At 31.3% G+C, this 26,758-nt stretch overlaps 2 protein-coding genes, 1 long non-coding RNA gene and 1 other non-coding gene across 8 annotated transcripts; 2 read left to right on the top strand and 2 right to left on the bottom strand.

The window, feature by feature from the left end:
* LOC109351028 (F-box/kelch-repeat protein At5g60570-like) lies at positions 939–3,352 on the bottom strand. 5 transcript variants are annotated; one of them, XR_002108172.1, is made up of 4 exons: positions 3,138–3,351; positions 2,690–2,904; positions 1,243–2,493; positions 939–1,188 (listed from the first exon to the last, which is right to left on the bottom strand). XR_002108172.1 is itself a non-coding variant. In XM_019592343.1 (3 exons), exon 3 carries the CDS (start codon positions 2,476–2,478, stop codon positions 1,312–1,314), a length of 1,167 nt encoding a protein of 388 aa, XP_019447888.1. In that variant the 5' UTR covers positions 2,479–2,493; positions 2,791–2,904; positions 3,138–3,352; the 3' UTR covers positions 939–1,311. The 5 variants fall into 5 exon arrangements, 4 of the variants coding, with proteins under 4 accessions (XP_019447888.1, XP_019447887.1, XP_019447886.1 ...); XM_019592343.1 differs by having other exon boundaries at positions 939–2,493; positions 2,791–2,904; positions 3,138–3,352; XM_019592342.1 differs by having other exon boundaries at positions 939–2,493; positions 2,690–2,898.
* TRNAG-CCC lies at positions 11,323–11,393 on the top strand. Its single transcript has one exon. It is a non-coding gene; the product is annotated as a tRNA-Gly (tRNA).
* On the top strand, positions 15,287–15,864 carry LOC109351031. The gene is made up of 2 exons (XR_002108174.1): positions 15,287–15,671; positions 15,736–15,864. It is a non-coding gene; the product is annotated as an uncharacterized LOC109351031 (long non-coding RNA).
* LOC109351030 (beta-galactosidase 8-like) lies at positions 15,662–21,513 on the bottom strand. Its single transcript, XM_019592345.1, has 18 exons — positions 20,995–21,513; positions 20,686–20,781; positions 20,307–20,419; positions 20,154–20,220; positions 19,980–20,072; positions 19,719–19,862; positions 19,489–19,577; positions 19,226–19,331; positions 19,019–19,106; positions 18,698–18,816; positions 18,201–18,362; positions 17,851–18,053; positions 17,663–17,757; positions 17,380–17,489; positions 17,026–17,241; positions 16,678–16,889; positions 16,256–16,592; positions 15,662–15,862 (listed from the first exon to the last, which is right to left on the bottom strand). Exons 1-18 carry the CDS (start codon positions 21,163–21,165, stop codon positions 15,755–15,757), a joined length of 2,529 nt encoding a protein of 842 aa, XP_019447890.1. The 5' UTR covers positions 21,166–21,513; the 3' UTR covers positions 15,662–15,754.

Here is a 26,758-nt window from a genome sequence, read left to right on the forward strand (position 1 = left end):
TACGTGATTGTCCATCCCAACAAGTGTTACTCACATGAATTGAATCATTAACCTTTTGATTATTTTAGAGATTTAGTGAAGTCTTACCCCACTAGACCAATGCCTTATTGGTTAGGTAAGGTTATCTACTTTGCAATATAATTAAACCACATGTTGGGGGAATTAAAAAAACTTGTATTATAACCATGACATATGACTGAAATGTCAAATTGAACTCTATATAAATAAACTGAAAAGATTGTGATGGTAAATGCCTAAGGTTGGTTAGAGAGTAAATAGGTTAAATGATTCATGTAGGGTCAAATTGATGATTAAGTGTATAGTATACACCAAGGACAAATGAAGTGTACAAAGGAATCTAATAGGGTACTAAAGAATGGTCCCAAAAATAACCTTCCTGTTTAAAGAAGATAAATCATTTTAGGTGATATTGTTCATAAAGTGTATAACCAAACATAAGTAGGAAGCTGAAAACATAACCTGCTTAATACAGCAAAGTACAGCTGGAGTCATGGACAAGGTCCACTACCTCACCTGAGCCCTTAGGAGGGGACCTCATTTTCATAAACATCAACAAAATGATTTCAAATGTGTTCATAACTTTGTTTTCACTCATGCTTTATAATCTAAGGTTTAAAATTTGAGCATGGTGTGAACTTGTGAAGATAGATTGGTAAGCAAATATAGGAAGCAATCTCTATCATTCAACCTCATTAGCTACATCCTACAGGCCAGACATCTTCTATCACGAAAAGTGTATCACTTCATGTATCACGGCTTGTGATCGGTTAGAAAATTTTTTAATTATTAAGATTTTAACTTCAATACATTTTTTCGACAGACAGATAGAGATGGAGTGACACACTACGTCGGATAGCAGATGTACTCCGGAAGAGAAATTGAACTATGAGACACACACATATAATGATTTTCTAGGCATACATGATGGGCATGAATTTTGACAAACATGCTATACACTAGAGGACTGAAGCAGCATAAAATCAATCATCAAAATATTAAACAATAATCTCCTTGATTTATTGGTTTACATAATTTGCTAAGATACTGTAACATATTTGTGTAAGCCTACTCAGCAATCTTGAAAGTAGTTTAAAATTATGGATCAATGAAGTGAGAAATGCATCCAAATAAGCCATGTTAAAAGAAAGAAACCAAATTCTCAACTTAGGGGAAACTATCCCAGCAACAATGAACTCAGTGAATGAGTTGATTGAACATGAAAGCACCATTCAAGGCTAAGTCAGATTGTAGATACCAGCATCTTTGTGTGGAGTCAATGTAAAAAGTATCTCAACAACACATAACAGCACAATTGTACACAAACACGCCGACATGCTCCTTCACGCCAAGTACCTGCCAGTCTATGGTGCCGTTATTGAGTCCCGACTTAGGACACCATGAGTTCAGCACGATAGCTTCACCTTCCGGAGCTCTTTGTCCACCTACAACCAAGAGTTTATCTCCACAGGCCTTGAAAGCAAGGCCCCACCCATTGGAAGAATCGGCTCGGACTGGAAGCCTTCCCAATTCACTCCAAGTGTTATTCTCCTTGTCATATTTCTTCACCATGTTAGTTAGATGCTCAACCGCATATAACTGATTATCCACAACCGCTACAAGTGGAGGTGCCTGAGAAGCACCGTTAACATATGGATACATACCCTCTATTTTCCGCCAAGTTCTTGTGTTAAGATCATACTCCTCCCCACAAGTTAATGAAACAGTTGAGCTTTGCATCCCACCGATCACATAGAATTTGCCATCCATAAAAAAACCAGAGCACAATCTACGTGGTGTGTGCATGTTTGGCAACAGTTCCCATGAACCTGAGGAGGAGTCATACAACTCAGCCGATTTTAGAACTTTTCCAAATCCATCACTGCCACCAGCAACAATAGCAATTGAACCAAGACTGCTAGATCCAAACAAACAGCGAGGTCGGTTCATCCCTTGGCACTTCACCCAACCTCGGCGAATCAAGTTATATTTCCAAATAGCAAACTCCATCAATTCCCGACCAAAAACCAAAAGTTCATAGCCCACCGCCAAGGACTCCTTGTCTGCATGGTTGAAACACTCATCGCAAGGCATCCTGGATAATGTTATCCATCGATTTATCTTCGGATCAAACGCCTCCCATCCTCTTGGATCACATACCAAATAAACCAATTGCTCTAAAGCTCCTAATCGTTTCCTCAACCCGAATAGACTTCCACTATTAATCAGCTTATTGTACCTTTTATTTATACATGATAGTGAAGCATAATCAGATCTACTAACCCAAGCAAGGCAATTCAGTGCGACATCGTCAACAAGACCAGGGAGAAGTGACTCATTTGGTCTATGCCGAGAAAAACCATCATTCACACCTTCCCTCGTATTCATTTCCAGAAAGTTATTCAGTTTATCTTCATCCTCCTCCGAGGAAGAACAATCGAAACGGGATTTCTTTGTCATGTCAACGAATCTTCACTGCATCCCAAAAAACCATATCAGATGGAAAAGCAATCTTGAAAGGCAGGAGAAAAGGCCACAATTATTTCACAATTCCTTCATATATACTCATAAAATAGAATCATTTTTATTCTTTTGAAAAAGTATTGACATGCAACCAATCTCTAACTATTATTTCCATCAATTTAAGAACTAATCTGTAATTAGTAATTACCTTATCCATAAAAATTTCCAATTCAATTTAAAGTGAATCCTCACAATTTGTTCATAAACTGAATAACCATTAGATATGATGAAATGAGAGAGAACCAGACAAAATTTCAATCCTAGGAGAATCAGATTCAAAACTCTTCCAATCCCAAGTTGTCTGATTCCCAGCTACATAGACAAAATCATCATCATCATCATCATCATCAACAACATCTTCTGCTGCAAATTCAAGAGAATGAAAAAGGCAAAACCAAAAACGAATTAATTTAATTGAAACTTCCAAACAATACTAAAAAAATAAACTTTGAGCAAAAGGGTCTTCACTGATCCAATTGAAAGAACAGTAACAAACAGATTCGGATCCAAATCAAATAAACTTTTTTTTTAACATCAAAAAAATGAACTTGAGTATTGAAAAATGAGAATGAATGGAGAATAAATATGGATTGTACCTTGAAAAAGAGAGAAGGGTTGGGAGATCTCAGAAACATAGGTGTGGTTGTGAAAACATATTGTTGCCGGAAAACATGAAAGTGGGGTTAGATAGATAGAGATAAGTTGAAAGTATGGACAGAGAAAATGACTCAGCTTCTCTCTTTGATTAATGTAACTTATCATAGAGAATGGTTCATCTTATATTGTAACTTATAAATGTAATTCATCAATTTTTTTCTTACTTTGTTATTATGATCCTATGTTTTAGTCTAATCTCATTTTATATATATTATTGCTTTTCTTGTTTTTATGTTGTATTGTTAAGAATGCCAAAAACCACTATTATTAGGGAAGGTACTTATTATGAAAATACAAATTATATATGAAAAATGATTGATTCAATAATAATAGTAATAATGGGGTCATGGGGATGACTTTGTTCCACTTTAAATTCTCTTTTTTTGTACCAAAAAAAATTCTCTTTTAAAAACCTCTATGTTGTTTTAACTTTTAAGAATATTAACTCATCATTTATGAGTTAATATTAATTCTCGAATAAAATAATATTTATAAATGATTAATAATATATTGATTATATAAAAAGTTATGTTCACAATGTATAGATATTAAACTTATTTTTTTATATTAAATCATCAATTGGTATTTGATATGTACCGAAAAAATCAAATGGTATTTGAAATAACACCACATATTAATTTGGTACCTAGCATAAAAATATTTTTGCCAATTTAGCATTTGTTAATCAATTTGGTACATGGTAATTGATTTGTTAAATAGATTTAATTCATGGGTAGAGGTTCAATTGCTGCATTAGGCATGGAAATTAGATAGAGAGAATGATTTTATCTACCATAATTTTCTTCCTTCAAAAGAATGGATAGATTTTGGGACATGTTAAAGAAAAGACAACATAAAAATATATTATCATTCTTATTGAAATTAAGGTTGAGAATTTTTGTTGTTGTTGCTCCTGCTCAATTCAAAATATTTAATGACTATACAAAATTATGAAAAGAAAAAAGAAGTAGATTCTTAGCCTAAAAACTAAAGCACAAATCTAACATTAAATCTTAGCAAACTTCATTTGGAAAATTGAACAAGATAATATCATTAATCGACATTCAATTTCACAAACTACTAAACGTAACGGCACAAGTTACAACTTACTGCATCCAAAATTTAATAGTGTGAATTTTTTATACTACTAATATTATTTACTCACCATATAAATAAAATTGATATTTATTAGGGTGTGTGGTTATACTGTTTCTCCCAATAAGTATATGAATCAAATCTTTAATATTTTGATCATATCAATATCTAATTGATATTTCACTACTAGATCAACATTTTATTAGTAGAGAATATTGCCTACATTCTCATAGATGCAATTGCCACTTTTATCCAATAAACTTAAATAAAATACATGACATGTAATTAATATTAAAAATACACTTTTATATTGAAAAACTAAATACTACCTTGATTTTCAAAATTGCGTCCTATTTTTATGTTCATTAACAATTACAAGCGTGAAACCTCATTTTTTATTTTGTTTATCGTTTTCCAATATTATAGTTAAAATAATATATTGTTTGTTTTTACTGTTTCCCGTTAGAAACACCCCACAATGAACAAAATGAGAATAATGTGACACATATATAGTTATTGATAAAACCAAAAAAGTAAAATACAAAACCCTCTCATAAATCGAATTTAACTTCATCATTTTCCCATAAAACTCCCCTTGTTAGAGGGAAAGTGAAGAAAAGAAGAAAGAAAGGGAAGAGAAGGAATGTATGGTATGGATTGTATATTGGAGATTGGTTGTGTATTTCACAATTACATTACAATCAGCAATAGTGTCATTCTATTTATAGACTATAACAACTAACTACTTTCTATATATAGTCTAACCAACTACATTTTGAATTACATTATATCATTCCCCTTTAATTCAAAATCTCTCAAGCTTACAACATTCATTTCACCCTTTAGCTTATTGAATCTATCAGCCTTTAGTGCTTTAGTAAAGATATCTGCAAGTTGTTCTTCAGTTGGGCAATGTTTCATTTCCAGATTCTCCTTGGTCACGAAGGAAGTGAAACTTTGTTTCAATATGCTTGCTTCTCCCATGTGACACATGATTTCTTGCAAGAAATCTATGGCAGATTTGTTATTTACTAACAACATCACTGAAATCTTGTCGAATATCTTCCATTCTTCTATCAGAGTTGAAACCCATGCTACTTGACAAGCAGCTATGTACTCTGCCTCACATGTAGAGAGAGCAACCACCTTTTGCCTCATAGAACTCCAAGAGATTGGAGCACCTGATAGTAAGAAAATGTAACCCATCGTGCTTTTCCTTTCTACCTTGTCTCCACACCAGTCAGAGTCGGAATATGCTACAAGGTGTAGCTCATTCTGTGCTCCAAGGATTGGGAATAGTAAACCGTAATCAAGAGTTTTCTTCAAGTACCTCAGAACACGTTTGGCTGCAGTCATGTGTGATATTCTTGGATCACTCATAAATCGACTGATTAAACCCACTCCATAGCTAATCTCGGGTCTGCTATTGCATACAAATCTGAGACATCCAACTAGTTACCTGAATTGAGTGCCATTGACTCTTGCTTCATGCTCACAACAATCAATCTTCAAGTTACTTTCTACTAGGGTATCTGCAGTGTTACAAGCCTTCATTTGAAATCTGTCCAATAGTTCAATGATGTATTTCCTTTGGTGCATCACAATTCCGACCTTGGTTTCTACAAATTCCAGACCAAGAAAGAATGAGAGTTTGCCAAGGTCTGTCATTTTAAATTCTGCCTTCAAGCTCTGCTTCACTGCCTCAATTTCATTGTCATTGTTTCCAGTTATAAGTAAGTCATCCACATATAAGCACAACAAGATTACGCAGTTGGTTATGGTGGATTTCACATACACCCCATGCTCAACTGTACATTTGTTGAATCCAAGTTCTAGCAGAAATGAGTCTATCCTTCTATTCCAAGCTCTAGGGGCTTGTTTTAAGCCATTGTGGAGTTTGAAGACTTCACCTTCTCTGCCTTTAAGCTCAAATCCTGGTGGTTGTTTGACATATATTTCTTGATCCAATGGGCCAGTGAGAAAGATAGATTTCACATCCAATTGCCACAAATTCCATTTTCTGCTACTTGTAATTGCCACAATCATCCTAACTGTCTCAATCCTCGCAACTGGAGCAAATACCTCTGAATAGTCCAACTCTGATTTTTGCATAAAGCCTTTGGCAACTAACCTAGTTTTGTGCTTTGAAATTGAACCATCAGGCTTTAACTTCACTTTAAACACCCATTTCACTGGTATAACAGTTTTATTTGGTGGCAAAATCATGAGTTCCCATGTCTTATTTCTTTCAATGGCCTGAATTTCCTCTAGCATAACTTTTCTCCATACAGAACATTCAATGGCTTCTCTGAACTCAATTGGTTTAGTATCAGCAAAAAGTGCCATATGTTGTACCAAATTCCCATCATCATTCACTGCATCATCTGGTATCATTTCATAGTCTCCCAGTCTTAATGGCATGCTTCTATGTCTAGATGATCTTTCTGTATTGGACATGTTTTGAGTCTCTGTTGTGGTAGGATTCTCCTCTGCTTGATCCATTGAGTCTCTCCGTTCTAGACTCAATTCTGTCATCTTCTGTGAGTTTCTATCAAGTTTTGTGTCATTCCAACGATTGAGTTCATCAAATACCACATCTCTACTGTAGATGATCTTTCTACTTGTTGGACTGTACAATCTATAGACACCAGTTGAAGTGTAGCCAGCAAACATCATTGCTTCACTCTTTTTGTTTAACAGAAGGTTTCCTTCCACTCCATACCTCCTCAGGGAATTGCTGATCCAACCTTTGAGTTGGACTCCTGTTTAGGACATAGCCAGCAGTTGTAGTAGCCTCTCCCAAACAATTATGAGTCAGTTTCTTGCCTTTGATCATGCTTCTCACCATGTTTAGTATTGTCCTATTTATTCTCTCAGCAATTCCATTATGTTGAGGAGTATAAGGTGTTATAATCTCATGTACAATCCCCTGACTTTTGCAGTAGCTGTCCATTTCAGTTGAGCAAAACTCTCCACCTCCATCGGTTCTTAGGACTTTGATATGTTTACCTGATTGTTTTTCTGCTAGATTCTTGAAGACTTGGAACATTGTGAATACTTCACTTTTGTGTTTGATTAAGTATATCCAAATCTTCCTACTATATTCATCAACAAAGGACACAAAGTATTTATTTCCTCCCATAGGGCATGTTTCAAATGGTCCACATACGTCTGAGTAGACCACATGAAGCAAGTCCTTTATCTGTGATGTGTGTAATTAGTGAAGGGTGTCCTTGTTTGCTTGCTTATCAAGCAATTTTCACATAGTTGCTTAGGAATCTTGATTTCAGGTAATCCTAAGACTAGTTCTTTAGCATGTAGGAGACTGAGATCTCTAAAGTTTAAGTGACCAAACCTTAAATGCCAAAGCCAAGAACAATTGTGACTCATTTTAGCTGCCATACATTGAGATTCTAGTGCTGACACATTGATTTGAAATGTTCTGTTATCTACAAGTGGTGCCTTCAATATTTTTCTGTTTTGAGCATCAAATACTTCAATGTGACCATTATTCATTTGCATTGTGAAGCCTTTTTCCAACAATTGCCATATGCTTATCAAGTTGCTCCTCTTGCCTGACACATATAATACTTCAGTGATCTTGGCAAATCTATCAGTTCTACCTTTGATCATAACATCACCAACACATATAACAACTAACTACTTTCTATATATAGTCTAACAAACTACATTTTGAATTACATTCTATCACCCCTTCCCTTTCTTTAACGCCTCACATTCACAAAGCATGCATTGTATATAACAAAACGTAACTAATATCAAATCATTTCAACATGTCAAAAAACATTTCAATTATTTTTATGAGATGATGATGTACATAATATGGTGGAAAGAGTTCAGATAGTTTATCATGACAAATTACCAAGGTTATAGTAAGTTAACTTAGATTAAACTTTTTTTTATAAATACCTCAAACTCAGGTTTATTAAAAAGCCTATTAATAGCTTAACATGGTAGACTTTAGATTATCTAGAAAAACTATTACATTTTAGTATAAAGTATTTTAATTATTATATATATATGCCTGTAAATTTAATATAAAAATGTTCAAAAATTTATTTAATTACTAGGGTTAGATATATCTTATTAAAAATGAACTTATTAACTTATTTAAGTATCACTTAGAAGATGACATATGGCACTTAAAAATAATCGATAAATAATGTATTATTTTGTGACACATTTTTTGTATGAAAATTTAAACAAGTATATATTATTTTTCTTCTTATATAAAAGTGAGACTTATCATGGGTTTGTCTCTAAACCCAACTTTTAGTTCATAAAAGATAAGTTCACAAAATTGAATTTGACGTCTTTTTTTAGGCTGAATTTGCTGAAAATTTTATAAAATTTGACTGATCAACTATTTTGACCACGTAACTTGTGAAGAAGCAATTTGAACCTTGACCCAGTCAATAATTAAAGTGGTAAAACAATGGGTTTGGTTCAATATTCAAAGCACGTGCATGAATCCCATAATTTTAGTTTCAAATTAATCAATAAATTTTGGTTGGTCAGCCGTTGGAGTAGATAAACCAATCACTGTTCCTTTCACTTTTTATTATATTTTTTTGGGTGGGAACAATTATATTTAATTTAAGAGTGTAATATATATGTATTAATTATATAAAAATTTATTCATAATTAGTGTATTATTTATTGTCTGACTATATAAAAATTTATATACAGATAATGTATCATTTATTTATATTATTTTTATTTAATAGAAAATAATAATTAAAAATAAATGGTAATATTACATCAGTGTATATATTCTTTCCCCTTAGTCTAATGTAATATGTGAAGATGTAATGAGACATAATAATATTAGCCCAATCTCTCTTTTTTATATATTAAAATATTAGACATGAGTAACACAAGGCCTTAAAGTGATAGTTAGGCAAATTATCACACTGTAGCTTAGTACAAAAAGAAAACCAATAGAGGGAAAATCAATCATTTTCTTTACTAAAATGAATAAGATAATAATTTGTAGCACCAATAAAACGAACAAACTGCAAAGTAAATGAATGCAAATTCAGGTTAGATAATTTGTAGGCTTGTAGCTACAATAAGATAAAGTGAATTTTATGCTAGATATCATTAAATCATTATTTTTCAACATTTTAACATAATCTATATACAACTTACCCAATAAGGCAATAGTATAATATATCATTAAATAGGGTGTCAAAAGAATGTGATGATAATTGCTATAATTTTTCTATACTAAAAACATAACGATTAAACATTATTTAAGCAGTTTCCAAATGCCCAATAGTACAAGTGAAACCATGAAGATCATTTGTCTCTAATGGTATCTCATTCTCTGTCTCAAGCCAATTATGTATTATCATATGAATTAAATAAAATTTTTAAAACCAAAAAATAATAAAATGAAACATTCTGATTAGCTTGGACATATAGTGTGATACCGTATAGGACAAATGATCATCATTCTGAAACTTACAACTCCGAGGTGTTACACAATCTTTTATAAGTGTAATATTTATGCAGTGTAATTCAATATAAATATTATCTATTGTTTATTTATATTATTATTTTTGAATAATCAATGATAATAAAATATAAATAATATAATGACATTATATAAAATTCGCATATCATCCATTGTTTTTCTCTGTTCTTTTATACCTGGTTCAGTTTAATGGTTAAAAAGATAGCAACACTAACTTATGAACATATTATACAAAATTTAAGTAATATAATAACTACCTGGTTAAATTCCATATTTCAGTAGTAGTGCTAACAAATCAACACTAGTAGTCCACATAATTTAATCAAGCAATTAATGAAAAACATGTTTGTCACATATATTGTTAAGTTTTATTATGGTTGAGATTGACTAAACTCGTAGATTTATTTTTACACATATGATACATGCTACCAAAAGTGTTACTCAACAACATTAAAAGGCCATAAAAATATGCTCAAATATTATTAGCATTTTTATAGCTAAAAGGAAGTTAAAATTGGTTTTGCATAACATTGAAACATACAAATATAAGATTCATATAAAAAAAAACTTAGTTGATAGTAAATGATAAAAATAGAGTAGATATATGAAAAGGAGGTTTAATTTAAAAAGGGAAATTGAAAAGTTGAACCCAATCCAATGAACACTAAAGTTTGAGAAATAAACACCAATAGTTTTGGTTCCTCAATGGATAATAAATTGCCTCTCAACTTCATTGTCACCCCCAAAGTTTTATGTAATGAGTTTTATGTAATGAGTTCTAATATTTATATACTATTAGTATAAAGATTTATGCACAATCACTAGTTATTCAATACATTTTTTTTTGCTTTACCTTATTTTCGATAAATGGAATTGTAGAATCTTTTCGTCCTCTTAAAATCAATGGAAGGTTACAATAGAAAAAAAAAACAATAATTTTTTAAAGTTGAATGATTTCTTGATTTGTGTGAAAAACATAGGATAATCCTAATAAAGAAACACATCCATTCCCTTGTAGTTAACCTATCTAGGAACTAGTGAATATTCTTTCCCTAGTTAAAGTCTAAAGTTCAGCCTCCAATGCTTAAAGATATATGTTGGTAAAAAGAAAATGTGAGAAAATGGTTTACAAGGTTGATTGTGAAAAGTTTTTTATGTTATAGTGCATCATTTATGGTTAATGTGTTGATAATTAATTTCTTCTTATAAAAAATATTTATGTTTAAGTTTATGCATATGAAATCAATGATCTAAAATTGAATATAAATTTATTGAAATATCTCTATTATTTTTTATATATTTATACAAATAATTATTCACAATAAATTTGATTTAAGCAAATAAAAACTGGAATGAAAATTTGTTAAGATAACAACTAATGAGAGAATAGTACACTAAAAGATAGAAGGATAATAATTCATCAAATGGATAAAGTATTAACTAATAAGTTAAAGAGAATGAAGTATCTTGTGGCATAAGAAACTAGGAACTAGTTTGTAATATCACCGAGCGAAAGTTCAAAACAAGTAGCGCATCTGGTGTAGTGGTATCATAGTACCCTCCCACGGTACTGACCAGGGTTCGATTCCCTGGATGCGCATGTTTTTAATTATAATTTTTAACAACTAATATTTAAAAAAAACCAGCAAAATTCAAAGCATATTTCTTAAAACAAATGAAAAAATGTTTCATCCATATGTATCTTTCGTGAAATTGATTAGATGTTAAAAGGAAAGGAGTTGAACAATTAAATATTCTCACGTCTATAGAGAAGCTAATCAAGTGGCAGATTTGTTGGTAAATACGGCTTATTATATGGATATCAAAACTTATGTGATGGAGTATCCTCTTAGTAAACATAGGGATTGATTATACATGTATGTATCTACCCAAATGTACTAGGGTAGTTTTCTTTTAGGGTTTTATATCCCTCATGATATCAATAAATATATATAATGAAGATCATTGATAGTTTTTGTATATATAAAAGTGTTGGGAGGATGTAGAATTATTATAAGTTTTGTTTATATGGTGGGTTTTGTAATTAGAATATAAAATCCTTAAAAGCAAATAGAAGGCATGCACTTACTTTTCCTTCCATCATACATATATTCATTGGCTATAAATAGTAACTGGAGGTGTTGATCACATGCAATTAATCTCATCTGATTGGTTTAGAGGAAAATGAGAAGGTGGATGAAGAATCTAATAACTTTGGTTTGGTTTTGTTGAATGGGATTATTAGTGGGGAACCATGTCAATCAGAATATATACTACGGCCTTAGTTATGCCACCTGTGGATCTCAAAACCATTCTCCCTTTTATTAAAAATATATTATCGATATAAAGATTTATATAAAATTTGTTTTAATAATTACTAGTATGTACAGGCATTTCGTGCCTGCCGGTCAATATTACATGGTATTACGTATTTAGTTTTTATATATTTTATTTTTAGAATTAGAATGTATTTGTTATAATTTTTATGTATTTATGATAATGTTCAACTTAATATGAAAGATATAGTTAATTAATGTGCTAGTGATGTTTATTTATGATTATATGGCCTTTTTGTAAAAATTAAATAACGTAAAGGGCAAAATAGGAAATATAAATTACATCATGGTGGAAGTTATACCATGTTTTGCTTTTATATATAGTATAGATGTTTTATATAACTTAATCACCATTATAGATGTGTTTGATATTTTATTTACTTATTTATTTGCTTATTATTTTATAGTAAAAAATGTTAGTCCTGTTTAGTGAAGGATAAAGTTTTTGAAAAAAAAGACCGTAGCTAATATTAAACTACGACCCTTACTGAAAATAAATTCGTCACGCCATTCTCTGCGATGCTTTCATCAGGCATTGTGGTAATTTATTATTAGCTACGGTTTTAGAGCACTTTGCGATGCTAAACCGTGACTATCATCACCATTTTCCTGTAGTGGGTGGATCGGAGTTTATCTCAAATCTTTTCCATTGTATTTTATGCTTTAAAAGGACAATGAGACACACACATATATAGCTACGATGAAACACACATTCACGAGAAGAAGTAAGAGGAAAATCAAACTATAATAGTAGTGTGATTATTATGAGAATATATAAAATGCTTTTAATAGTGTGATAATGCATGAGCTTTTATAATGTGTCAAAAAAACACATTTTAACTTATTCAAAAAGAGAAGTTTTCACGAAAGTTTATACATTTATAAAATTCACGGGCATTAGTAAATAAGTGGCCACCAATTTCCGATCCTAACTCAACCTAATAGATAAGTTAAAATGTGTGACTGGTTGCATATTAAAAAAAGAACCCTTAAATATTTAGATGAGTAAGTTTGTATTAATGTAATAGTTTTGTTTTTAGTATAATATTTATGCACCATCACGGTAAATACTTATACACGCTTAATATATTATATATCGTTATTTATTTGTATTATATTTTTTGAAGAATCAATGATAATTAAACTTGAATGATAAATGATGCAATGATAATATATAAAACTTATATACCGCGGATGCATATTTCAGGACTAATGGTTACTTCCTCCTAAGTTTCTTTAGTGTGAAAGGTGCCGTATGAAACTTGAAAATGGAGAAAATGAAACGCATGTTATTATTTGTTGCATTCACCTAACATTCCTTGTTGCAAAAATGCACGTTTAGTACATTTCCTAAAAAGAAGAGGGTGTCCTACACATCTTTTTGTTTTTTATGTCAATAGGGGTTAGCAAGAGGGATAAAAAAAGAAAGAAAAGGTGACAAATATGATCGTCATATGATGAAAAACGAAAAAAAGAGATATTAACAGAGATAATCTATAAAAAGAAATACTACAAGAAAAAAGTAATAAATGTTGTTTGATGATTCCAATTTTTATATACATGAGTATAGACAAAGATTATTTGTTTTTAACAATGTCTTGTTTCCTATTCTGGGTCAATTATATATTATCATATGAATAAAATAAAAAATAAAATAAAAAATAACATTCTAATTGGTCTGAGACATGGAATGAGATACTATTGAAAACATGTGATATCGGTGCTTAAAAGATAGTGGTTAGAGAAGAGAGAACCGTGGAGAATTGGAGTTGTTAGTTATAAATGAACAAGTTGATATTGCTAAGTTTAATAAGAAAATTCTAAAAATAAAAAAACAAAAACCTTGAGAATTGCCTATACTTTTGTCCCTTTCCATTGATGAACTATTCTTTTGAAGAGTAGAACTCTATTACGAAAGCGATAACCAAACTTGTGCAATGAATAAGAACTTTATCAAATAAATAAATAAATAGTTTGCAATAGCTTTTTGAGTTGAAACTTCTTAGTTCTCATCCTTTCTTTCTCAGCATAAGCATAATATATAAAAGTAAAGTATAATGCTAGCTATTATAATAAAAGCATCTTGTGATCATTGTTGGGCTTTAGTATTATCAATGAGAATGAAGAGACATGTGTCGATATAATAAGTAGGTGCGTGAAGAGTTGGCCATGCAACATATGTAAAAGAATATGCTCCATGTCTACAAGTCTGTCCCAAATTAATCAAAATATTACATATTAGTTAAAAAGTTAAATATACATAACTTTTTCTATTTTTGCTTCATTTTAATTGGTTCGAGACATGCTTGAGTATATTAGATCCTTGCCTTGCAACATATGGCGGGGACAAAGATCTCATGTTCTTAATAGTGTCTCATTTTCTGTCCCAGATTAATCAAATTTTAACAAAAATATAAAAATGTTATTTGTTGTTTTTAAAGCTTTTATTTATTTATATGTCAATATTTGATTGACTCGGACAAGAAATGAGACACTCTGGCTGAGTAATGTTAGTCCATATGGGAGGGTTAGCAAGAATGCACTTTAGGGCAATAATAAAAAAAGAGTGCACCTTAGGAACATTGTATAAATATAAGCTGAATTCTATGGTATCTATATTTTGCTTTTTTCCCGTGTATATTATTTTGGATGGTTGTTAAATTTTCTATTAACCATTAATTATGTTTTAACATTTATTATAAGTAAATATTTATTAGATACTTTACAAGTTATAACCCACCTTGGATACTTTTGTCCACAATAGCATACCATAGAAGTTTCCATTAGTTCACCATTCATTTCCATACATTTATTGGAGAGATACTTTACAAGTTATATTTTTATCATAGGAAAAAATATATGTACCGAAAGTGTGAGAGTTTTATGCACCGTTAATACATTATCTACCGTTTGTATTTAATCATTGTTAACTCTTCAAAAAAATAATACAAATGAATTGTGGATAATACAATAACAATTTAATTTTTTTTATAATAATAGTATATAAATATTAGACTCTTATTATAAGTGATAGGGTAAACTATTTGTGTAGTTTGTTACATATGAATATATGATCCAAGTTATGTGAATATATGAACCTGTCTTACACCCAGCATTGAAACTATAAGTCATTTAGCAACCGGTTATGCATTAATCATAACCAAAACTTTAAATTTATTGATGGCACTCAAATAAGACTTCTCTTTCTTTTCTTGCAAGTAACACTACACTGTTTTATTTAATAATATTTTTCTTAGTTCACTACTTGAATACAATTTTCTCCGAGTAAATATCTATTTTGATCTGTCAAAATCTTTATGTATACTAGTTTGATCCCTTAAAAATTAAAAAACTCAACATGATTACAGAGAATATCAAATGTGAGTTAAATTAGTCTTTATTAGATGTTATATGCTAAAAATGACTAATTTGACACATATTTAATATTTTTTATGACCATTTTAATTTTTTCAAAATTTAAAGACCAAACTGGTATATGTAAAAATTTCGAGCGATTACTCATTTTATTTTATTTTGTGATAGTAGGAAGCATTTTCAAGCAAATAGTCCAAGACAATTTGTGATTGCTCTTGAACTGAACCTAAGGTAAGAAATAGCAACATGTCTATGTACAAATAACTTGAACAGCTAAACTCTTTTGCACTCCTTGACAAGGATCTCCAAATGTAGCAGTTGATACTTCAACACTACAACTACTTGTTCCAATGCATGCCTGTTAAGAAAGATCATTCATGTCAATGTAAACCTAAGAAAAAAAGACAAGGTTTCATGTCAATTTGCATGGGGGGTTTGTTTTTCTTCTAGGACATGGTAATCTCGGCGAGTTGTCAAACATTTTGTTTTTGTATAAATCATTGGAATTTGGATACTGGCTTCGACTAATCTTGGTTCAGGCCGTGGTTTGGGCGGAAAAATTCTCCCTACCAAGTCTACTTATCTTTAAATATTTATTACGAAATCGACATTCGATAAGTTTCGGACAACTCGCCCGGGTACCATATAAACCTGAAATTCCCGGATATTGAGAGTGTATGAAAATTACATCCAATGTGACTAGAGAAAAGACATTATAAACTTGAAATTTGAAGAGGAAGCTAGATAAAACCTTATGCACAATGGACATAGCCTTATTGCTGCTGCAGTTTCCATGGTAGAAGTTTCCACAAGTGCCAAGAGGGGTTCCATAGCTTGCAAATTTGATAGAAGACATGACTTGATTATGTTTCGGGCACTTTAGCGACAGAGCAGGCGCGGCTTTGCTTACAGATTTTGTGTCTGAATTCCACAACTCTATTGATAGTGGATGAGATTGAGATACATGTGCACACAAACTTCCTATCTGTTTTGTAGCAAAAGATATCTGTGTTGGATCACCTCCTCTTTCTTCGAACAGTACAAGAATGTTTCCACTCGGTTTCAACCACGATCGAGGCACATGGTATCTGCAAGATTAGTGTATTGTGTGACATTGAAATTCATGATTGATTTTCAATTTTTTTCTTCACTTCTGGAGTATACAAGACTTACAGTGTTTGTGATGGTTTTCCGCAATTCTTAAGACATTTCGATGAAGTATAAGGCCCTCTATAATTGCATGAATCTGTGCAACCAGAATTTGCGGAGACATATGTAGGCCAGTATCTTCCAATGCTTTTTCCATTTACCCAAGCCTCGCCTTTTCCCATCCCGGTGAAGTTAATTGCGACTGGATTACTGCCTGATGGAGCATCGAAGTTTGTCTAATCCGACATGTAATATATCGGTTAGTAACAAGAAGCAACATAAAGAAAACAAGTCAATGGTTTCTATTTTGGATATGATTGTTATGATTTCCCTGTCTTATAATCTGTATAAGTAAACAAAAAATAGGATTACCTTGTACCAAGTCAATGATCGGTTCTTAGGCAAGGTAGATTGTGGATTCCACTGTCCGGAACTTCCACTAGATGGACCTAATTCTTCACCCTTCAGCCCAACCTGATATGTCCACTTCTCGGAGGAGAGATCGAGATTTTTTCCACTCTTCAAACCTTTCAATATCACTGGACCAGTGATCCCTGCTCCCCGTGTGTCGAAAAATTCTCCGTAGTTCTGAAGCATGTAAGGCTCAAATTAATAGATATAGTAATGAGACTAATCACTGATGATCAAGCCAAATCTTGCTGGATGTAGTTTAACGAAACAATGAATAATTGCGTGATATGAAGTATGAATCAGACAAGGTTCAACCTGAAGTCCCACGGTTAGACTCAGGAGATCAATTGTGTTCTTTCCAGTCACTGGTGTGATTGGAATGTCCACATTGAGCGCAGATTTTCCGCTGTTGCCTGTATGACTCCCTGAGAAGTTTTCGATAATATCAGATATAATTGTTATTAATTATGTCAAGAAATTTTTAGTGAAAAGAAGAATTCTCTCAACAATTTTGCATGAGAAGATATACAATCACTTAAGGTCATGTTTAAACTCAGTGTTTACTCATCAACATTTTTTTGCTGTAGTTTTTATTTACCTGCAAGCTTCCCATTGATGAAAGCATGAAGGGCATGACCAAGAGATTCGATGTGAAGGATAGTTTGAGCACTGGCCTCGTCTTTAAGATCGATACTTTGAAAGGAAAAATTATCAAGAAAAATGTTATTAAGGAGTAGAGAATTATAGGCCAGAGGAAAAAAGTTTCAACTTTGGAAGCCTATATACCTTATTGAGTACCACAAGTAGTCACTTCTATCGGCTGTCGTATTTATTTGCTCCTGTAATCCAATTTTCGAGAACGCATCAGCCTTCGAAATACCCACCGGTTCACTTATCCAACTCCATCCTGAAGTAGAAGCTTCCAAAGATCCAATGTTTTCTTTTAAGGATTCAGTTGTGAAGCTTGAAAGCATAGATGCAGAACTAATCTGTAATAGAAAAATGTTATTTTCCCTTCATGCTAATTACTTCTTAGACAATAGATCTTCACTATTTATTTTGATAGGAAAAACCAATCACAGAACTATACATTAGTGAAGCAACATGAACATGAAAACGAAGTTGTTAACGCAAACCTTTGCAGTATTATGAACCACATTCTTGCAATCTGGTAAGATGCTCACAGACCATGCAGGCAAGTTGTAAGAATTGCCTTCGAACTTTACTGTTGCATCAGACCCCGTGCCGATATTGGCGAGGAAGGCAGCACATACTGATCCTGTCTTATAAACTGCAACCTGAGTTTAAATAGTTGAAGGCATACATTACCCATAAAGTATATAAAACAAGTGGTATTAGACATGCATCAGCATATAGCAGCATTTTGCTGCAATCAATAAAAAACAACATCCAATAACTAGTGAAGGAGGGGACTAAAGAATCCTTTGACAATGACCAAATGTAGTAGTTTCGGTAGTTTTTCCGAAATTCCACTCCATGGATGGTATTTTAAGGAAAAGAAACTTATAAATTTACAAACTAGGAGAGTTGTATGTCCGGAAATTCTATCCTAATGCACGGAGTATGAGTGAGATTTTTCGTGACTAAACCTTGTAACGAAAATCACTTATACCTCTAGGTTTGGACCAGGAGATGTAATGTTTGGATCAGTAGATATCAATGCTTTCTCACAAAGCTTAATGGCCTTATGAAGATCTTTAAGGTGGCCCCACTTAGGCTGTCTAATACTTCCTGCAGAAGACGATAAAGATATTCAAAATAAATAAAATTGTTCCGGGATAAATTTTGTCTTCTACATACAAGAAAATAATCTGTATATGGAATGCTATTCATTTATCTTCTTGAATGCATATGGAAACTAAGCTGCATTGAATTTTCTATTGGTGGTGCATTGCTACCACATATGCATAATGGAGGCTGAAATAGTGCATACCATACTCGTCGATTGGTGCATCATAATCATAACTAGTAGCGAAGAAAGGTCCCCCGGAAGTTCGGCCAAAGTTGGTCCCTCCATGGTACTGTCATAGAGCAACCAATCAAAAATTGCAATATCAACTCATTTCCTTATATCTAGGACTGATTTTTTCTCCAAGTATCATAATATAATGAACATACACTACATGTAAAGTTGCATTACCATATAGTAATTTTGCAATGTTCCTCCTCGTTGGTAAAAGCGTGCCACAGAAAATGCGAGATCTTCTACTGGTCTATAAGGAACAGCACCACCAAATGAAAGAAACCTACCATTTCAAAGGTTTTCAAAAGATTTGAAACAAAATAACAAAAAGGATTCAGCTAGAAAGGAGATAAACAACCGATGAGATCACGTTTTGTGGAAAAAACTTCATTCGAAAAACTAAACGACATATAGAATGAAGAAGAGAAAAAAGGGCTAACCATCCACTCCAATTCTCAGTCCACATTTTCGGTTTTTTGTCAGAGTTTGGTGTGAACTGATCACAGTAAAACCCATTGCATGTATTAATCTGCAAGTGATTAAAGTAACAACCAAGTAAGGTGAATGTACACAACATCATACTAGGATTGCGCTATCCAGTAAGACAAACATTCTAGTAAAACATAAACCACAAACACATGATGTAGACACATGAAAAGAGAAAACTTACAACTGGATCAGGAGCATCTGCTTGCTGGCACATGACCCATGGAACCCCGGTATCGAGAGATGTAGCCATTGATGCTGCCCACTTGATGTAGGACTTACCAGCCGCACCATAGTGTACATCAATGTTTCCATACTCATTTTCGATCTGGCATTAGAAAAATCAGATATTATCTTATTACCAAATAACCAGAGAACTTGAACATTATGTAGAAAATAATGTAATATAAGACCATGTATATGATTCACATATAAATAAAGAAACCTGAGATAAAATAATAGGTCCTCCTTGTGAGGCATAAAGTCTCTCTTGCTTCATCAAATCCACGATCTTCGCAGTGAACCGCTGCATTTCCGCCTGAAGACAAAGTTTTCGGGTAGTCAGACTCTGAAGGACAATAGCATGAAGGTGTGAAGAGAATGGATGGGATTTATTTACCTTGAATGGTTCATTATCAGTTCTGAACTGAATTCCGGGAATAAAGTGAAGCCAAAGAGGGAAACCACTGTTAAGAAGTTAAAACCCATGATTAGAATTTAGAAATGAAAATCTATGGGAAAGAATAGTTAGAAATTAAGCACTAAAATTTACCCATAGTTCCATTCAGCACAAGCATATGGACCAATCCTGAGATGCACATATAAACCTGCTGCAGCTACTGTCTTCACAAATTTCACCAAATCATTGTTCCCTTCAAAATTATACTGCAAATACCCATTTCAATATTTTATGTCACCAATTAAATCTCTGTCTTTTGATTAAAGTGAAAGATTGTTAAGCAATCAATGTTATATTGAATAACAAGTTAAAGCATAGTAGCATTTCAGCTAAATAGTATTAGCAATTAAACATTTATTCTTTTTTCTCTACTTCTAATTAAAGATACTTTTTTTTTCTTTTTTCTTTAACAAGTTTCATAAGTTCATGATTATTTACACATTGGTAATAGAACATAAAAGTAACACTGAACCTGTCCTTTAACTGGTTCATGTAAGTTCCAGAAAACATAGGTTTCAATCACATCCAATCCTCCATCTTTAGATTTCTGAATAAGGTCTGGCCACATCTGCAACAACAAGTTCCACACTATTCACTTCAAACACCACATACAAACTCACACCTAGAATTATCTGAAACAACAAATTTGGACAACTTTTCCGAAAACTTTACATTTTTTAACACTACAACAACAACCGAGCCTTTATCCCACAAGTTAAGGTCGGCTACTCTTTATAACACTACGTTATAAAAATCAAAGTTGTGGAGAATAGTTGTTAACCTCAGGAGTACTGCGAGGGTAATGAATAGAACCAGAGATCAAGACCCTGCGTTTACCATCAATAACCAATGCTCTATGATCATATTCCACAGTGGCACAAAACAAAGTAGGAGCATAAATTCCAAGGAACCAAACCAAAAACAACAGAATTTGTGTCCCTCTCATACCCATATAGTTTTTTTGGTTCTCAACACACTCTCCTATAACCAAAACAATAGTAAAAAAAAAGGTTGCTTAGTTAACACAAAAAAAACAACAACTTTGCTTTGTTTTGGTTTATGTGTCACAAGCGTGTATAATGTAAAAGAAATGATGTTGCTTTGTGAACATATAATGAAAGAAGAAAAGTGAAGAGTGAAGAGTGAAGGTAAGGAATGTATATGAATATATGTGAATAATGGTGTCGGTGTTTGGTTAGGAAAATAATGTAACACAAGAATTGTGGTAAGGTTAGTGAACTAGACAAGGCTTTTTGCATTGCAGCATGTGTAATATGTTTCAGGACAATTGAGAGATGAAGATATAATATTATTTTTCTTCTTGGCTTCAATTTATAACCAATAATGAAATAGCAAAACTAAGCTAGTATATGTGAGAGTTAGTGCATGTTTGGTAGATTTTACTTATTTTAAAAAAAACTAATTATAAACTTAGTTTTTCTTTTTAAGAAATAAGCAAAAAAAAATATAAGCTCCAAAATCATGAGTTGATTTATTTTTTGTTACCTTGTTTTTTTTTGTTGCAAATTTCCCACTTCTCATTCTACATCGTCGTACTTTTATCTCTCTCGTTATTTTTACTTTTCGATCAAATGTTGTAACTCTTCACAATATTACCATAACTTATTAAAAACTTTGTATAAAACTTGACATTTGAGTATTATTTATTTCGTGAATTGTGTAATTCAAGTTTAACAACTTCTATTTATTTGTGTGTCATGTTGTTATTTAATATTGATATTGTATTTTATTTTAATATATATTTTTTAGATTTTGTTATGCAATATTAAAAATTTATAGTAAACATATATATGATGGTTTATTATTTTCAATTTTTCCACTCCCATTTTACAACATCATAACTCTATCTCTCTCTTCCACCAAACACCATAATTTTTTATATCATCATCATAACTTATTAAAAAAATTGTATAAAACTTGACATTTGTGTATTATTTATTTTGTGTAATTCAAGTTTAGCAATTTCTATTTATTTGTGTATTATGATATTTTTTGATGTTGATATTAGTTTTTATATTTTATTTTATTTTAGTATATTTTTTAGTCTTTGTTATGCAACATTAAAAATTTATAATACAAATATATATGATGGTAAATATTAAAAAATGTATATTTATAAAATAATGTAAAAAACAACCAAAATAATCATAACATAAACAAATAACCTCATATCCTTTTTTGCAATTGCAATTTATTACGAAAAAAAAACAATCTTTCTACCTTATCCAAACAAAGCAGATTAATTTATATTTAGTTTTTAGTTAAGTTACCCAAACATAAATAGATTATAATCTCACAGTTTATAAACTGAAATTAAAAATATAATTTATACCAAATGCACCTTTATGATAAAGAATTAAATCAAGAGAGAAATATCTAAATGTCAACACCCAATTTTGTTATATCTTATATTTTATTGAGAAAATGCATAAAGCCCCATAAATCTTATATTTTTTCTTCGTAATTCACCCCTTAAACTTTATTACTCGATAAAATTGGTCTATCTATAAATATATTGTTAAATTACTCATAAATAATAAGGAAATTGTTGATATCCAGAGGAAACTACCATCAAAATATAAAATTGATTGAGGAGAAGAAAATAAGTAAATTATAAAGTTAAAAGTTATTAATACGGTAATTTGATGATATATACAAATAAAATTAACTTTCACAGTCAGGATTAAAAAACGAATGGGTTAAAAAAATTCATTGCTTTCAATTTAAACATTATCTTTATGCACAGACTAATTTCACCAATAGTTAAAGTTTAAGGGTATTAATTATGAAGAAAAAATAGTTTATGATGCCTATTTGCAAAATGCATAAAGTTTATCACACTTTTATAAACTTTTTCATTTTTTATAGACAAATGTTAGTACCTTTTATTATGGTAAGACTCAAACTCACATCATGACTCACTTTATTCTTTAAACCTTTCACCATAACTATCACACCACTTTATAATTCACTCATATCTTATTCTATACATTTATGAGAAAATCAAGTATAATATTTTCTAATTTGAAAATAGAAATAAATACGGAAAATATATTTCTCACTTTTGTGATTTTTATATAGACAAACATTTACCCATTTATGGTATTTTGGTAATTTTGGGGATTCTATGAGATTCCAACTAATTTCTGTAAAAAAAAATGAATGTTTGAATACCTTTTAAAGGTAAGGAAATAATTTTTATTCAATTTTATATAAAAAGAATTTATTTATTTATTACAAATATATTTATAGATATCTTAGATTGACTGAACATTTATCTACCATCATTTAGAAAATCCTATGAATTATAAGCAAGTTTTATTGTTACTTTACTTTGTGAGTGTTCTGTATATAAAAATAAAATATTTTACTTTTTTCTTGCAAGCTTTAAGACTTTTAACTGTCAATTAATGAAGGAATAAAAATAAGAAGAAGAAGATAGTTAATAGCTTCGGAAAAAGAGATAAAAGGTTGCAAAAGGAAAATAACTATAAAAGAAAAAAGGTAGAGAGATGGGGAAAAATTCACACCTGGTCAGAAATCCGCAGTAAAATATGTTTGGGCGAGAGAAGTACTAGGATGGGTGACATTATAGGAAGTCGTCGTGTTGTACCTTTTTTATCTACAAGGTGTTGGTATAGTGGTGTAAGGCCCCACTTGATTCTCAGGATGAGCAAAAAGTTAAGAGTTTGATTCCTGAGAGCGACATTTGTTGGAAGGGGCAGTCACAAACCTGAAAGGGATAATTTCATACTCAAAAAGGGTGAGAGGATACCCTTAATAGTATAAAAAGAATCAAGTTAAATCAGTCTCTACCAAACCTAACATCAATAGATAAGGTCAAAGTTAGCCTTATCTCATTTTTAATATTATTGTCACGAATTCCAGCAGTATCCTTGAGTGAGGAGTTCTTGCATTATTCATGCATTTTCGTTTTTAATTTTATTGTCTTGAGTTCTAACCGTATCCATGTATTCTCATTTTTAATATTATTGTCACGAGTTCCAACACGATCCTTGCAATCTCGACGAGTTCAAGCAATATCTATGCATACTCGTTTTTAATTTTATTGTCATGAGTTCCAGTAGTATCAATACGTTCTTGGCAAGTTCCAATAGTATCACAGCGTTCTCGGCAAGTTCCAGTAATATCCTTGTATTCTCGTTTTTAATTTTATTGCCATGAGTTCTAGCACTATCCATGTATTCTCGGCGAGTTCCAGCAGTATCCACGCGTTCTCGTTTTTAATCTTATCGTCTCAATTTCAAGTAGTATACATGCATTCTCGATGAGTTCTAGCAACATCCATGCGTTCTCGACGAGTTCTAGCAACATCCATGCGTTCTCGACAAGCTCTAGCAGTATCCTTATGATCTCGATTTTAATTTTATTGTCACGAGTTCTAGTAGTATCCATGCATTCTCGGTGAGTTCCAAGAGTATCACATACTCTTGTTTTTAATTTACTATGACGACTTCCAGCAACATTTTTGGCGAGTTGTACCAGTATCTATGCATACTTGTTTTTAATTTTATTGTCACGAGCTCCAACAGCATCCCTATGATCTCGTTTTAAAATTTCTTGTCACGAGTTTCGATAACGTTCTTGTTTCAAATTTTGCTTATTGATCATAATGTTCGCCTAGTTTTAACAAAATTGACATTCATTTCTTTAGCGGTTATTTACCATGATAGCGTTTAAACTTTAGTGTGCTTGCTATCTAGTAAACAATAAGTAAATATAGACAACTGCGAATGATCAATTAGTTTTCGTTACTTCATCTTTCTTGAAAAAAATATAATTATACTTATATTTTCAAATATTTCTTTAGGATTGAATGTGATGTACAAATTAGTCTATGCTACTTCACCTTTCTTAAAGTTAATAAATTATTGATAAATTATATTCTTAAATCAAATAAATCATTTTTAAATGAGAATAAAGTATCTCCTCCTACCAGGAGATAAGTTATCTTCTCCCGTCAGTAAAAATATGACATGTATTATTTTTTTTAGTTTTAGAAATATTTGTATAGAAAATAATTAAAAATGACACATATCATACTTTTACTGGCGAAATGATATAACTTATTTCATGGTACGAGGATATATTTTATTCTCTTTTTAAATTCACAACTATATAATTTTGATTTCCCTATTGCATATAAAAATATGTAAGAGCAAGATGAACTCTTGTTACACACAAAAATATAAAATAAAATGTTTTGTTTAATAAATTTTAAGGGTATAAGAGTCTGTATTGTTAGCGATGAAAGACTTAACAAGCAAAAGTCAAATGCATTAGAATTAAAAAGTTTAGGGTAAGAGAAAATCAAACCAGATGTAATTTGGTTTACCTTCAATCTACCGAAGGTTACATCTAATCCTTTTGAAACCACGAGGTCTATTTTCACTATACTTTGAGTTTAATCTTGCAAATGACACACTAAGATCTCTCTCGAGATTCTCACTCAGATCCCCAAACAAGCAAATAACTTCCTTTGTTTTACACTTTACTCTCACCTCACTCTCTAGTGATTTCACTTATAATGGAGAATTACCACAATGACTTAGGGTTATTAATACCCTCTCACTTTAGGTATCAATCCTTGTAAGACAACTACAAACTCTATAACACAATGCTCTAAGTTTTTCTGATTTTCTATAGGTGTAGAAAAAGTGTTTTCTAAAAATCTTTAAGAAACTTGAATGTTTGATATGAAAATGTAATTCAAGTTGTTAGGAATTGTGTATGAAAGTTATGATTTAGTTTATGAATATTAGAGATGTTTGAACAGAGTTTCAAACTGTCGTTATACCCTTTTCCAAGAGGTATGAGTCATTTGGAGTGATAATGGTTCGCTTGAGAAGAAGTTACTTTAGTTTGAAATTCAAAATTGTTGCAATAACTCTAGGTAATTAGTTACTCGATTAAATAATCGGTTATTCTACCTTATTTTTGTCTAATAATTTGTTACTCATTTTTGGGTAACTTATTATTCTATTTCAAGTAACTTGTTACTCAGTTTCGACTGATGTTACTTAGTTATCCAAAAATATATTTTAAACCTTTTCTCAACTAGTTTAAGTTTATAAAATCCTTTTGAAAATTCCAAGCATTAAGATATAAAAAAATAAATGACTTAGCAAGAAAGAACTTAACCTAGGAAACAATAAAAACTTAACTATTTGAGATGCTTGCTTTCCATGCATAAGTCTTCAATAATTTTTCTATGTCTTTATCAAAATTAAACCGAAATCGAGCCAAGTTTTTATTTTTATTTTATGGGTAGTAACGTACTAACGTAACAAGTTATAACATATGTATTTAGTTTTCCATAGAAAACTATTTTTTATATTTCTTAAACATTTTGTTAGCAGAACTGTATTTAATATTTATTATTATCTTTTTTGAGTCTATAAGTAGCATTGCAGAAGTGGGAAGTGAAGTGAACCAACCACTTCGATATCTGTCACTAACAACCTTCACATATATCTGCTAAGTAATTAAATCAAATAACTAAT

The sequence above is a fragment of the Lupinus angustifolius genome, chromosome LG06 (genome assembly GCF_001865875.1).
Source record: "Lupinus angustifolius cultivar Tanjil chromosome LG06, LupAngTanjil_v1.0, whole genome shotgun sequence".
Lineage (NCBI taxonomy): Eukaryota > Viridiplantae > Streptophyta > Magnoliopsida > Fabales > Fabaceae > Lupinus > Lupinus angustifolius.

What these genes read in the sequence shown, in the direction of transcription:
- LOC109351030 (XM_019592345.1), bottom strand. Translation starts at nt 21,165, where the DNA reads ATGGGTATGAGAGGGACACAAATTCTGTTGTTTTTGGTTTGGTTCCTT. An exon ending in ACTGAGAATTGGAGTGGATG is followed by an intron (nt 19,332 to 19,488) that starts GTTAGCCCTTTT and finishes TTGAAATGGTAG; the next exon opens with GTTTCTTTCATTTGGTGGTG. An exon ending in GGAAAACCATCACAAACACT is followed by an intron (nt 16,593 to 16,677) that starts GTAAGTCTTGTA and finishes CTAATCTTGCAG; the next exon opens with ATACCATGTGCCTCGATCGT.
- LOC109351028 (XM_019592344.1), bottom strand. Translation starts at nt 2,478, where the DNA reads ATGACAAAGAAATCCCGTTTCGATTGTTCTTCCTCGGAGGAGGATGAA.